Source organism: Sinocyclocheilus rhinocerous, unplaced genomic scaffold (assembly GCF_001515625.1).
Source record: "Sinocyclocheilus rhinocerous isolate Xijiao unplaced genomic scaffold, SAMN03320098_v1.1 scaffold418, whole genome shotgun sequence".
NCBI lineage: Eukaryota > Metazoa > Chordata > Actinopteri > Cypriniformes > Cyprinidae > Sinocyclocheilus > Sinocyclocheilus rhinocerous.
This window is the reverse complement of record NW_015651146.1, coordinates 389,820-405,683: the sequence shown is the minus strand read 5'-3', so window position 1 is coordinate 405,683 and position 15,864 is coordinate 389,820. Positions and strand designations below refer to the sequence as shown.

Sequence of the window (15,864 nt, the reverse complement as noted above, 5' to 3'; positions counted from 1 at the left end):
GTTCAGCCATGAAACTCTACTTGCATTCTAATTGGTTCATTCAATTCAATGTTTCCAGCCAATCGGATTTACATACTCATTACCATATACCTATATAACTAAATCAATAATTGAATAATTCAAATAAAAAATAAAAAAACCCGGATTATTTCATTATGTGAAAAAAAGGCTATGTACTGTAGGAAATCATTTCAGAACTATATAGAAAGTTAATAACACAGTTTAGCATTTACTTCACAAAATTATTACCGTACATAGTGGTCTGGAATACTCAACTCTGATAGGTTGGCATTCTGAGGTCAAGTATTTTTGTACGATGGCCCCTAAACTATTTATTTAAGTATTTATAAACAGTTTATATGTTTCCCTGTCAACCCATTTCCTATACTGTGCTTTTACTTGCATTCTAATTGGTTCATTCAATTCAATGTTTCCAGCCAATCGGATTTACATACTCATTACCATATACCTATATAACTAAATCAATAATTGAATAATTCAAATAAAAAATAAAAAAACCCGGATTATTTCATTATGTGAAAAAAAGGCTATGTACTGTAGGAAATCATTTCAGAACTATATAGAAAGTTAATAACACAGTTTAGCATTTACTTCACAAAATTATTACCGTACATAGTGGTCTGGAATACTCAACTCTGATAGGTTGGCATTCTGAGGTCAAGTATTTTTGTACGATGGCCCCTAAACTATTTATTTAAGTATTTATAAACAGTTTATATGTTTCCCTGCCAACCCATTTCCTATACTGTGCTTTAAAAGTCTCATTCTCTTCATAAAATAAAATCGCAAAACGATAACGATAACATGACCATTATCGCAAAACAAACCCCGTCATGATGATAAGTGATGCAACACATAGGGTTTATTTTTCAACAATGGCCAGATGGCTGTATAGCACATTATTCATTACAGATCTGACCACAGAATGTTGTGATTGACCAATCAGGATCAAGTAACTGATATCCACTGTGCCCCACATGGTATACTTACGAATACAGGAGTGTCTATCCTCAGCGAGCCGGTTTCCAAACTCACAGAAGCAGTGATAGGAGCCAGCTGTGTTCTGACAAGTGTGCTCACAGCCCCCATTATCAGACAGACACTCATCCACATCTAGACACCAGTGGAAAACACAACACTCTTTATACAATGTGACTGCACTGTGATGTAACTAGCACTGTTTATTATTATAGCACATTGACAGTAACTGATATGTCTCCTCGCTCTTCTTTAATAGTCGATCAGCAGTAAACAGGTTGTGAAGTACCATCACATCCACATCCGTCAGTGTTGAGTCTGTATCCTGCCCTGCAGTAGCACTCATAACCTCCGGGGTGGTTTGTGCAGTTTTGCTCACAGCATGAAGTTACCTCCTCACATTCTTCCAGATCTTAAACAAACAAAGCAGTACAGGAAGGCCACGAGCCATCGGTGTCTATTAGGACTCTGTAGACTGAGTATTTACATAAGCACATTTCCAGCTATGAAGAGGGCTCGTTATTTGGAGAGAACCTTCAAGGCACAGCCAGAAAAACACAAGACCTAAAACTGCTGAGATCCAGCTGGCTGACATTTGCTTTTGCAGGAAATAGTCATTAATATTGTTTGAGGAATGATGATTTTAAAGGTGTATCAGTGCAGCTGGATGCACGCTGAATCCAAGAGATGGATTTCATTGGAGTTATTTTGTAAAACTAATTTATGTACACCTGCACACTCACCCAAACAGGTTTTGTGGTCCTCCGCGAGCTGATAACCCTGGTTACAGCTGCAGACGGGTCCAAGCGTGCCGTGCTGACAGTGGTGTGAACAGCCACCATTATCTGAGTCGCAACTATTAACAATCTCCATTTCAATACCTACAGAGAGATAATAATATAAAGAAACAATTGTTCAAAAATGATTATGAACATAGCATGAATGTCATTGCATTAGATAATAAAAAAGCCAACTATGTGTAATTTATTTCAAAATTTGTTAGGTTTTGAAGTTGGACACTTTCTGGTTGTCAAATGTTAATGGATCATGTTCATTGTAGTTAATAATTCCATATCAAGTGCAAGGCCAATATCGCGGATATTGATACCAATACTACCAGTAAACTGTTTTGTTTTTTTTTCATTTTCAGTTTTTACAACAATCTTCTACAATGTTCTAGGTTCAAGGTTTTCTCCTATAAACTAAGCTAAATTCATGTCCATTTATTTACTTGTCAAGTTCCCATAAAATATGTTGATAATGTACAGTACAGTCAGTCAGTCATTATTGTAAAATAAACTTCCTCCTGATTGATGAACACCTGAGTGAACACCTGATCACCCACTCAGGGTTTATTTGGCAATAATGACCAGCTGACTGTTCATTATCCATTGATCAATCAGGCAGATGTTAGTGGATCAAGTTCATAGTTAATTACAAACCATGATGAATTTTAACTTCTAAGCTTGTCTTTCAGAAGTTTTTTGCATGTTCAGATGAGAAATAGTTCCTATGGTAAAACTATTCACTAATACAGTTAATTTTTTGTCACTTATTCATTATTTTCTTGCTAAAAAAATAAAATATACACTACCATTCAAATGTTTGGGGTCAGTAAAAACGCTATTATTCAGCAAGGATGCATTAAGTGACCTTTACAATGTTACAAATGACATTTATAATGCTACAAAAAGACATTTCTAATGTTACAAATGATTTCCATTTTAGATTAATGCTGTTCTTTTTTATTCTTCTTTCTACATATTAAGAATCCTAACAATAAAATGTATCACTGTTTGCATAAAATATTGATATTTACATTGATAAGAAGAAATGTTTCTCAAATCAGCATCTTAGAATGATTTCTGAAAGATCATGTAACACTGAAGACTGGAGTAATGATGCTGAAAATTCAGCTTTGCCATCACAGGAATAAATTACACTTTAAAATATATAATATTTCACAATATTATGTTTTATTGCATTTTGGATCAAATAAATGCAGCCTTGGTAAGCATAAGAGTTCTTTCAAAAATATTAAAGCATTAAACTTACCAACCCCAAACTTTTGAACGGTAGTGTAGTTAAATCACTATAGTTATCACTTGCTTATCCACTAGAATGATCAATTCTCTTGATACAATATCATTATTAAAAGTATCAATACTTCACACTTAACCCACCAATCACTACTTATTGAGACCATTGGGGTATGTTTCTGTGCTTTTCCGAACTGTGCTTAGAAGTTAATTAAGTGAAAGGTAACTCACGGTAGCATTTCCTGCCATCAGAGCCCAGCTCGTATCCCGGATTGCAGACGCATGAGAAAGAGCCCGGAGTGTTTCGGCAACTGTGAGCACAAGCTGCCAATCCCGTTTCACACTCATCGACATCTGAAACACACCAATTACAAGTTACTGATGACATGTTGCCTTTTCTATTTATACAGATACCATCTAATTCGATGAGAATCCCACTCTGGATTTGTTGAGTCACTTTCAGTTGGACAAACATAAATTTCTGCCTCTTACAATCACTTAAAAGAAAATCAATGAGTGTAACCTCTCAAGCACTAACTGGTTCCATCATGGACTTCAGAGTGGAAATCTCTGCTCACTGTCTCACTGAGAAGATGAACCATGTTCTACAGCTTTCAGACATCTAATCAAACACAGTGCTTCCACTGTTCTCACACCATGGGAAAGAAACTTCGGAAAAAGAGGATTCAGCAGATGAGAGACCATTTAATACTTTCCATGACAGTGTAACTGAACCCTAGCGTGGTGGAAAAGCCCTTCACTGCTGCTGTCAGAAGCTTTTACCTTCACAGCTCTTCTGGTCCTGGGCCAGCGTGAAGCCTTGGTGACAGCTGCACACAGCATGACCGCCATCACTGCGACATAAGTGCACACAGCCGCCGTTCCTCTCCGCACATGGGTTCCTCACTGAAACACATGCCGTTTAAGTCAGATCTTATAAGTCATTTCAGTGGCTGTCTCCCTCACGCACACAAACTCTTGTCAACAACTCCGTCCATGTAATACACATACATAATTTTTGCAGTCTTTCTCTATGTGAATTCCCATACTTCCCTGGCCAGCTCTGTTGCCTTAGTCACGTTATGACATAAAACACATCATACATATAACAATGCGATTTTGAGACCCCTTTGGAGGACAGATTTTATCCAGAATAAATAAGAAAAGAAAAAAGTGTTTTTAACATATGGCGTGATATACTGCATCAGAGACCAACAAAAAAATGTCAGGTTTATACCAGCCATAACTTACCTTTCAACACATTTTTATAGATTTGGGTGAGCAAATCGGGGTAATATGATCCGTTCAAAACCAAAGAAAACTATACATGAACTAAGTATTTAAAAAACGTGGTAATTTGATGTCTTTTAGAAATACTACCTTGGTGCACCATATAAACACTATGAATATGATATTCATTGTTTATATACTTTTCACTGTTTCACTGTTTTTGTGTGTTCCAGTGGTGGGGATTTTACAGCGATTCTTTCTGCATATTACATATTACGCCAGTAGGTGGCAACAAGTGACTGTCTATATGAGTGAATCATTGATTCATTGGTTCAACCGATTCATCTGGCACTAATTTATTAAGAAATTGAACAAATGGCTCCGACTGTGTTAATCTGCCTACTTTTCTACTATATAGTAGGTGAAAAACAGTATGTGAAAAGAGTAGTATGTCGAATTCATTTTATTCATAAGACATAAATGTAGAACGCCTGGATTTAAACTACACAGCACAGACATTTCTGTCATTCGCAAAGTAAGTGCGAATGACAGAATGTTATTTTGGATGCAGCTAGTGCCTTTATGAGCGAGTCATTGAATCATTCATCCAAGCGATTTGTTCAAAATCGCAGATTCACTTACCAACGTCACTACTGTGTGTTGTCCTGAGACACATAACCTTTAATTCTGCTTTGACTTCATGTTGAGCAAAATTAAATTGAAGTTACTCAATATTAACTTCTTGTTTATTTAACTGTTTTATAAAAGCAGTATCACAATCGTGCTGTTTGTCTGAATATCAGTAGTCATATCCAAATTGCCTACTGAGAGGACAAACAAACAGATACATTTTGTACAGATAAATCAATTGAGCGGGTGACAGCCTTGCACATTCAAGTTAAAAATGGCCTACCTCACTCTCACATTAAAAATAAGGTGGATTAAAGGTATAGTGTTGATTGATATTGAGAACAACTGAGTGTGATATTTCTTGAATATGTAATAGAGCATATGATGTTTATGATATATAAATATGATATGAGTTTCAATCTGTTTTTTTTTTTTGTTCCAGTTCATCTTTGACCATGGTACAAATCAATGTACCATGGTTTTACCATCAGATACCTTCGCTGTAGCACTGCACAACCATAGTTGTTTTTGTAAGGATTGTCTAAGTATTAAACTAGTACAAAAACTTTTGTCCCAAGACTCATCTGTACTTTGATCACAACAGTATGAAAACCGTTAAACAATGTTATCCATTTGCTGAATTGCACTGTCCACCGCTCTCTCATGAACACAGATGCTAGCATGTTTTTTGTCAATGTCAAACAGCTACTAGTTACACAATAACATACACATTCTCTCTGTCCCTTGTTCTTTCCCCTTGTCTTCACCTAACTCCCAGTGGTAACACTTCATAGGGGAACAATTGGCTCTGGCGAGTGTCAGGAAATTGGATCTGTGGGGCTGTGTACAGTGAATATGAATTTTGGCAGACACACTGGAATTGGCACAGTATTCGCCAAGATGATGATGCTGTAGTCTGAATAATATAAGTGTTTCTCAGTGAAAACTGCTATTTAAAGCAGGCCAAAATGCACAGCAGTTTCAGATATTGCTGTTCAAGTGACTCACACTGCACTAAGTGAGGTCTGTTTTCAAGTTCATAGTTATTGGAATCCTTGACCCCGTTATTTAGGTTAGTAACTGCTCTTGAGCTGTACCACTTTTTGAAAGTATACAAATTCAGTCTAAAGTTTGTAATTTGTAACTCAACGTTTGCATGGTTGTGATACACTAGTCCAACTTCATATGACTTGATTCAGGACTGATACAGATACCAAGTCAAAGTATCCAAGGCAGTTGCCAATATCTCTGAGAAAACAGCACATCTGGGTTTTAGAGATGTTGATCACTTTCTTTAGCTTCCACCTTTCTGCCAAGAACCCTTCCATCCATACGTCCAAGAGCTACATACTGACTTTATGACATAGCCTTAGACCAAAGCTTTTCCTACTTTCATCCTCTTGTCAGCATGCTCTTTGACTAACAGCATGTGATATGCACTGCCGGGACATTTTATGGATGGCATCATGAACATAACAAAACTTCAGAAAGTAAAGAGTTTAAATAAGCAACAAAAATAACTGCTTCTACACCCTGCTGAAATGACCACGTTGACAAACATGAATTTCCATACTGGTCCAGACTGGTCTGGTGCTGGACTAGGATCCAAAACATATGATATTTGAGTTCTGATTACTTTAGTAAAGTCTTATATTAGGATTACTGTACAAAACATGAGGCTATCTAGTAAAACAACTGTTATAGTAAGTTGAACATGGTACTGTTTGAAACAGTAAAAATAAAGCATCATCTGATGTTAATTTTGATCGATTTTTCAACAAAATTGAGCACCACTAAGTCAAGCCACTGTTAGATGTCAAAATTATATACATGAAGAGCAAAACTCACGTCTACAGCGCTTGCCATCAGCTGTGAGCAGGTACCCACGTCTGCAGCGGCACTGGAAGTGAACTGGAGAAAGTTGGCCACATTCATGCTCACAGCCTCCATTATTCACTGCACAGGATAGGACAGCTGTGGGAGGAATAAGGAAAAAGAGAAACGACCGTTAAGATGTTGCAGCATGCTTCAGAAACCCTCCACCTTCCCCAGCTCCACCTGTATTGATCTGCTTACAGTGTGGCTTCATGTATGTTATACACGAGGGTTATTTCATACTGTATATGTTACATGTGCAGCAACAGTATTTCCTACATGATCACAGCAGCATGTCTGTGGATGTATCGGCAGTTGCAAGCCTCGGTTCTTGCTCTGCCGCAGCAGCAGCAGCGTAGCAGATCTACTCCGCCAAGACCAAATACATTAACATTGTCATATCCATTACCATGCTAAAATCTTCAGAGAGTTCTCATGATAGAAATATATATATATATATATATATATACATATATTTATGTGTGTGTGTGTGTAATGTACACACATATAATAATAATAGTAAACATAAATAAAAACTATAATATATTTATAATATAATATAAATATATTTATTTAAAAATACCATTATCTCTTTAATTTGTCTTTTACACAGATAATGAATGAAATTCTATGCATTAAAATTCAAACAAATCCTGTCAGCCATTTTTACACTTTAATAAGACCTTGCAGCATAAGACATTAAACTGAAAAAGAAATGTATTATTCTTGGAAGAAAATAATTAAAAACTGTCAGTACTTCGTTTGCACAAGAGAGCACTCACTTTATATAATACTTTGTGGTAGCACCTTTGGCTTTAATTACATCAGTAATTCTGTTTATATTGGACTCTGTTAATGCAGCACATCTGGATTTTACCATTTTTCTTGCGGAAAAGTTCAAATTGCAAGAACACTTCCAGTGCACAGTACGGTGTGGGTCAGTTAACAAACAGATTTGTTACAGATCTGAAACCTGTCCACTGACACCGACGCCATTCCAGGATACTGATCTTTCTTTTTTAAAACATTTTCTATTTTAGCAGACTGTGGGATTTGGTTATTTGCTGTATCGTTATTCAACTTTCTGGCAGAAGGCAGTCATTTTGAACAAAAACATGTTTATATTTATTTTAACCCTAATTTATCTGGCCATGCTAAAGACAAGCAGCCCATAACATGATGCTGCCACCACAGCTGAATTTATTCAGGGTTAATTACATAATTTGACTTGACAGTTAAACTTTGAACATGATGTGCAATTTGCTTGCTTTTATGCAATGCTGTAACATGCTGAATATAATATCAAGGTCTGATATGAATAAATTTTTAGCTTTTACATTAAAAAAAACTGCTATTTCGATGAAAGCATGTAGATTTTATTATCCACTTTTATTAAAATTTGTGGATTTTATTAGAAGATTTCAATGTCCACTCTTTAAATAAATATTTTCTCTAGTAATAGAAGAGAATGTGGAACAATCATTGAACGGTCCTGTCAAAAGCATTCTTCACTAATCATCCAAAATAGTACCAAGCAATTATTTTCAGAAGCTGAATCATTTAGTGAAAACAGTTCACTGCAAACGGACCATTTTTTCTCAGATGACTGATATGAAGCTTTGATGGAAAAACAAGCAGTTTCTCATCCTACTCAAGTGTTTGGATTGTGATGCTTGGCGATGTTGCCATTTTCAAAAAAGGATAGTCATCTCACTCACGCTGTGATCAGCGGCAGCTGGATGCAATAATTGCATGCCAATGTGCATTGGCTCGTTTAGTTTACACTCGAAGTAGATTGGTCTATCGAAGCGATATCCCAATTCGTCGGTCACGACGTGACGTCTCCGTTCCCTCCTTCAGGGAACGAGGGTTACCATACGTAACCGAGACGTTCCTTATGTCATAACCGAGCACCTGGCCATGCTAAAGACAAGCAGCCCATAACATGATGCTGCCACCACAGCTGAATTTATTCAGGGTTAATTACATAATTTGACTTGACAATTAAACTTTGAACATGATGTGCAATTTGCTTGCTTTTATGCAATGCTGTAACATGCTAAATATAATATCAAGGTCTGATATGAATCAATTTTTAGCTTTTACATTTAAAAAAAACTGCTATTTCGATGAAAGCATGTAGATTTTATTATCCACTTTTATTAAAATTTGTGGATTTTATTAGAAGATTTCAATGTCCACTCTTTAAATAAATATTTTCTCTAGTAATAGAAGAGAATGTGGAACAATCATTGAACGGTCCTGTCAAAAGCATTCTTCACTAATCATCCAAAATAGTACCAAGCAATTATTTTCAGAAGCTGAATCATTTAGTGAAAACAGTTCACTGCAAACGGACCATTTTTTCTCAGATGACTGATATGAAGCTTTGATGGAAAAACAAGCAGTTTCTCATCCTACTCAAGTGTTTGGATTGTGATGCTTGGCGATGTTGCCATTTTCAAAAAAGGATAGTCATCTCAGGACAGAAACCAATCATAATATTCAGTAAAATACCACTAATTAGCTTTGTTATGCACTATTTAAAAGCTATCTGGTGTGGTGATAAGAGATCGGTCAGCGTGGATGACTGAAAACACTCTGAACGACCAGTAACCTGTACTTTTTAATCTTAGATCATGAATGCCTAGCAAAGACGCCTTTGGAGTAAATCCTAAAATGTGCAAGATTTCAGACTAAAGACTGGTGCATTCACTCTTTCATTATCTTGTTTCTAATGATTCAGCGGGAGGCGGATGATGTCCTAATGTCAGTGGCCTTTCAGTCTGTCTTCTCCACCCTTTTCCTGAATGTTCACTCACCTCTTTCATCAAACAGGGTCAGACAAATGTTACAGCTGAGCTACAGATAAACACATACAGTTAATGTAGTCTCAATTCACTGGCCATTTGATGTATGTTGCACCCAAAAATGACAGTCTTCACAGAGGCTTTCTCTATAAGTCTGCTGTTGTACTGCCATTAATACAGTAAGTGCTTTTGAGGATCAAATAATCACTTTATTTTTCAAATTTTGCAAGATTAGTAGCATCAAATCTTTGAAAGAGTTTTATTTGAGGCACTTAGTAAAGTAAAACATATCCAGGAGAAGAACTGCATGTTTTGCTTTGTTTTCTAAATTACTGTCCTTAGGTTAGGCTTAGTACCCAGATTATTTAGATACTTACATTTTTTAAGGTTTTTGAAAGTCTCTTATGCTCACCAAGCTTGTTTTATTACAAATGTAAAATGTAGTTTATTCCTGAGAAGTTGAATTTTCTCCAGTCTTCAGTGTTACATGATCCTTCAGAAATCATTCTTTATGCTTAATAAACATTTGTCATTATTATCAATGTTGAAAACTGTTGTGCTGCTTAATATTTTTGCATGATTTTTTTTGTTAATATTCTGCAAGAATATTTGTTTTTTTTTTGTTTTTTTTTTGAATATTTATTTGAAATAGCAAACTTTTGTAACATTATAAATGTCTTTTATTTTAATCAATTTAATGCATTTTTTTCTGGGAAAAAACAACAGCAACTTACTGACCCCAAATTTTGAATGGTAGTACATATTATTTATTTAGCAAGGAAATTATTCCCAAGCTTGTTTTATTACAAATGTAAAATGTAGTTTATTCCTGAGAAGTTGAATTTTCTCCAGTCTTCAGTGTTACATGATCCTTCAGAAATCATTCTTTATGCTTAATAAACATTTGTCATTATTATCAATGTTGAAAACTGTTGTGCTGCTTAATTTTTTTGCATTATTTTTTTTGTTAATATTCTGCAAGAAATTTTTTTTTTTTTTTTTTGATTAATAAAAAATATTTATTTGAAATAGCAAACTTTTGTAACATTATAAATGTCTTTTATTTTTATCAATTTAATGCATTTTTTTCTGGGAAAAAACAACAACAACTTACTGACCCCAAACTTTGAATGGTAGTACATATTATTTATTTAGCAAGGAAATTATTCATGAAGTAAGCTTTGAAGTGAAAAAATTGTGTTAGTTTTAGGAAAGGAACTATTTCTCATCTGAACACACACAAAACTAAAAAGTTAAAATGTATCATGTTCTGTAAATCTTGATCCCAAACCTTTGAACAGTATGTCTATGACATGTTAAAGTACTTATTACTTTTAGATTTAAAGACATTCTAATCACAGTCTATACACATTTTAACTATTTTCCAGTGTTTTCTGTATAACCTTCAGCAGAAACTGCTGAATATTTATTTGAAAAAAAAAAATCCACACTAGTCTATCATTTTGGAATAATATATTTCAGACAAGCATGCGCCTAACTGACACATGAAAAAATAAAAAAATAAATCAAATGTAATGACAGTCACAATCGCACTTACAGTATATATGTGATCACCATTAAAATGTCTCACCATCACAAGGAGGATAATACTCCAAACCACAAATCTTAAGCCACTGAAGACACTTGCTATCACATGTCTTCAATGAACAGACTATATTTCAGCAGTGAGACTAAATATATACTGTCATAACAGGCATATCGTCTTCCTCAATGTGGTGGAGTGAGCCGTCTGTCCTCAAAAATCCTTCCATATAATATTGCACACTATCCAAAACATATTTGAAAATGTCATATAAAATCCTATATAATCAGACAACTGTCTCTCTTTTCAAATCATTGATCAAATAAAAGTGATAATTTGTTGAAACAGGATCATTTTTTTGAAGTGGTGTAGTGGGAAAGTGGTTGAAAAAATGAAAAATCTTTACATTTTGGTTATGAGAGTGTGTCTAATAAAGGATAATGATAGTATTACTTTTGGCAGAAAATCCTTGAGTGAATTTAAAATAATTAAGGGTTTATCTGTCAGTCATAATTCACAACTTAATAAGCTTCTGGCATGAGATATCGACAAGATTACCAACTTCTCAAATTACTGTTAACCAAAACCAAATGATCCTGTATAAAACCCTCATTGATTAATTAGTGGCATCTGTTTCTGGTTCATTCTAGTACTGTGTTCCATCCCATTTAGCTTTGATTCAGATAGTGGTTCTATAGAAGAGTTGGTTTGATAGCGGAAAAAAAGTGATAAACGAGCCTGAAGCCTGACTGGAGCTCACAGCCCTGGAATCTTTAGGTCCCTTGGGAAAGTAAATGATTTAGCTGCTGATTCAGCTAAAGCAGAATGAACGGCAATGCTGCTACTGCATCAGACTCTCAGCAAAGTGAATAGATCCCAGAATGCATCTGGAATACAAATGGAATTTGCTTTTTTCCCATGTCAAACTGCCTTGGAAATTAAAAGGAAGGTTCTAGGTTTAATACAAGTTGAGCTTATGAGATATCGACAAGATTACCAACTTCTCAAATTACTGTTAACCAAAACCAAATGATCCTGTATAAAACCCTCATTGATTAATTAGTGGCATCTGTTTCTGGTTCATTCTAGTACTGTGTTCCATCCCATTTAGCTTTGATTCAGATAGTGGTTCTATAGAAGAGTTGGTTTGATAGCGGAAAAAAAGTGATAAACGAGCCTGAAGCCTGACTGGAGCTCACAGCCCTGGACTCTTTAGGTCTCTTGGGAAAGTAAATGATTTAACTGCTGATTCAGCTAAAGCAGAATGAACGGCAATGCTGCTACTGCATCAGACTCTCAGCAAAGTGAATGGATCCCAGAATGCATCTGGAATACAAATGGAATTTGCTTTTTTTCCCATGTCAAACTGCCTTGGAAATTAAAAGGAAGGTTCTAGGTTTAATACAAGTTGAGCTTAATCATCAGAATATCTGACAAGCAGTTGATTACGATTGAAGCAGTTGATAAAAACTTTTTACTTTTTACGACTTTTTTTAGTAAATACAACAGTATTTCAGTGTTCTTATTGTTAAAACTAAATTGAAATAACGCTGAAATCAAATCAAATATAAATATTAAATGAAAAACTTAAAAAAGTTAAACTTAAACTTAGAAAGTATTGCCTGGCAACTAACTGAAATAAATTCAAATAATTAATACTAAGATTACTAAAAATAATATTAAAATTAATTAAATCTAAATAGAAATATAAAAAAATATATAAATCACAAAATTACTAAACCGTAAACTAAAATTAAAATTTAAAATAGAAAATTAAAGCTAATATAAAAATAGAAATAAATACTATCATAATATATAAACTTACATTTTCTGTTTTTTGTTTTTTTTTAGCAAACTATTCTATGGTAATGAAGAGCATATCACAGATGCTACTGAATGTACGTACCATTTACCCAAAACATTCCTTTATTCAGTAATCTGATGGAATGTCATGCACTTTACACAAATAAAACTGGGTGTTTGGAAATAAACTGGCAAATCTCAGAGCCGAGAGTCCCACTTTCAACCCAAGAGCACACACAGAAAAACACAACATTATAACCATATTACAAGGAAAGAAAGCTACAACATTTCCAAATAATTTCCAAATAAAAGTCTTTTTCAGCTGACATGTGGCATCCCAGCAGCATGGAAGATGAAGCACAGGGCTCGTTGTGCGGCATGGCATTGGCTTTGAAAAAGGTATTTGACTGGAATCTTCATTGTAATTTGTATTTACTATGCTCGGTTAAATGTTTTCAAAGTTTCTATAAAGAAATTCCTGAGCTCTGGAATGGTACTATACAAAATCCATTGTTATTGCCACATATTTGAAAAACAAAACCCCTATCCTGCTGATTCAGCTAAAGCAGAATGAACGGCAATGCTGCTACTGCATCAGACTCTCAGCAAAGTGAATGGATCCCAGAATGCATCTGGAATACAAATGGAATTTGCTTTTTTTCCCATGTCAAACTGCCTTGGAAATTAAAAGGAAGGTTCTAGGTTTAATACAAGTTGAGCTCAATCATCAGAATATCTGACAAGCAGTTGATTACGATTGAAGCAGTTGATAAAAATTCTGACTTTTTTTAGTAAATACAACAGTATTTCAGTGTTCTTATTGTTAAAACTAAATCGAAATAACGCTGAAATCAAATCAAATATAAATATTAAATGAAAAACTTAAAAAAGTTAAACTTAAACTTAGAAAGTATTGCCTGGCAACTAACTGAAATAAATTCAAATAATTAATACTAAGATTACTAAAAATAATATTAAAATTAATTAAATATAAATAGAAATATAAAAAAATATATAAATCACAAAATTACTAAACCGTAAACTAAAATTAAAATTTAAAATAGAAAATTAAAGCTAATATAAAAATAGAAATAAATACTATCATAATATATAAACTTACATTTTCTGTTTTTTGTTTTTTTTTAGCAAACTATTCTATGGTAATGAAGAGCATATCACAGATGCTACTGAATGTACGTACCATTTACCCAAAACATTCCTTTATTCAGTAATCTGATGGAATGTCATGCACTTTACACAAATAAAACTGGGTGTTTGGAAATAAACTGGCAAATCTCAGAGCCGAGAGTCCCACTTTCAACCCAAGAGCACACACAGAAAAACACAACATTATAACCATATTACAAGGAAAGAAAGCTACAACATTTCCAAATAATTTCCAAATAAAAGTCTTTTTCAGCTGACATGTGGCATCCCAGCAGCATGGAAGATGAAGCACAGGGCTCGTTGTGCGGCATGGCATTGGCTTTGAAAAAGGTATTTGACTGGAATCTTCATTGTAATTTGTATTTACTATGCTCGGTTAAATGTTTTCAAAGTTTCTATAAAGAAATTCCTGAGCTCTGGAATGGTACTATACAAAATCCATTGTTATTGCCACATATTTGAAAAACAAAACCCCTATCCAAACACCATTAGCTAAATTGATATGCTTGCAAGAACTGTTTATTCCCACAGGGTTTTTCTTTGAAAACTGAATTGTTGGGTTTCCCCTGAAACCTTCTACACCACAGTCACATTTGAATAGATGTGATGGTTTGATAGTGGGCCTGGCAAGAGAACAGTAGGGTCCTGGTCTGGTCTATCTCAAAGGTCCATCACAAACTCACCATGACAAGACCCGTACAGTACAGAACAGTAGCAAATATTCCACTATTAAGAAAACAAGAGGCTCTTTGATTCCCCCTCATACACAGAGCTCAAGGTGGAGACCCCTGCTAGCTTTGAAGAGAAAGCCGTTCTAAGCAACTTTTTCTTAGGCAGTGATGATTACACTCTCTAAACGTTTGGATGCAGGCCAGTCTGTCAGTGACCTCTCTCGACCCCTGTAAGACTCACCTATGCAGGTGCGGCCATCAATGTGCAGACGAAAGCCCGGGTTGCACTCGCAGTAGTACGAGCCTCTGGTGTTCACACACCTATGCTGGCAGCCTCCGTTGTGAACCTGGCACTCATCAATATCTGAGGAGGAAAAAGCAAACACATGAGGCCACATGTTGGAATGTGGTTTGATTCTTGCACAAGTTTTCGAAGCATTCACCTAAGAAAACAAAGTATAAGTCATTCTAACTTACTTAATTAATTTGTCCACTCCAAGCCATATGCAAAACCGTTTATTTTGCTGTCAGATGCTGTTCTGTTTTTTTTTAACTGAAGTCAAAATCAATAGCTGGCAGCTCTACGACACTGTTGATACACTGAATCAAAGTTTTAAGACATCTTTTTTTTTTTTGGGATGATGATGATGATGATGAAATTGTCATTTTTCATTAATTTTATTAATCCATACATTTAGGTGGATAATGAATCATAGATATAGAAATAATAGAAATAATAAATTTTATTCTAATCTTTCTACATTTTCTCCTTTCTTCTTCTTAAAAAAATAGTGTATGTTTAATATCACATTTTCATCAACAGTATGTTTTAAGTAAAATTGTTTAATTATTGTCATAATGCACATTTTTCTTCCTTTTTATTGCTTTATAAATCAGAAAACCCTTAATCAATTAACATTTTTGTCAGCAATTCATTGATGATATCAAAGGATAGTTCATTCAAAAATGAAAATTTATGTATGAACACACACACACACACACACATTATGGGGGCATTCCATAGACATAATGATTTTTATACACGTATTAAAAAAAAAAAAAAAAAAAAAAAAGAGCTGAGACAATTCTTGTTTTTT

At 34.6% G+C, this 15,864-nt stretch overlaps 1 protein-coding gene across 1 annotated transcript in view; it reads right to left on the bottom strand.

The window, feature by feature from the left end:
- Positions 1-15,864, bottom strand: part of LOC107712656 (multiple epidermal growth factor-like domains protein 6) — a 37,972-nt gene that overhangs the window by 15,017 nt on the left and 7,091 nt on the right. The window contains exons 2-8 of the mRNA XM_016517964.1: positions 15,009-15,131; positions 6,747-6,872; positions 3,822-3,944; positions 3,270-3,392; positions 1,743-1,880; positions 1,289-1,411; positions 1,012-1,134 (exon numbers count right to left, since the gene is read on the bottom strand). Of these exons, the coding sequence (XP_016373450.1) occupies positions 1,012-1,134; positions 1,289-1,411; positions 1,743-1,880; positions 3,270-3,392; positions 3,822-3,944; positions 6,747-6,872; positions 15,009-15,131 (879 nt within the window). The remainder of the gene's footprint in view (positions 1-1,011; positions 1,135-1,288; positions 1,412-1,742; positions 1,881-3,269; positions 3,393-3,821; positions 3,945-6,746; positions 6,873-15,008; positions 15,132-15,864) is intronic.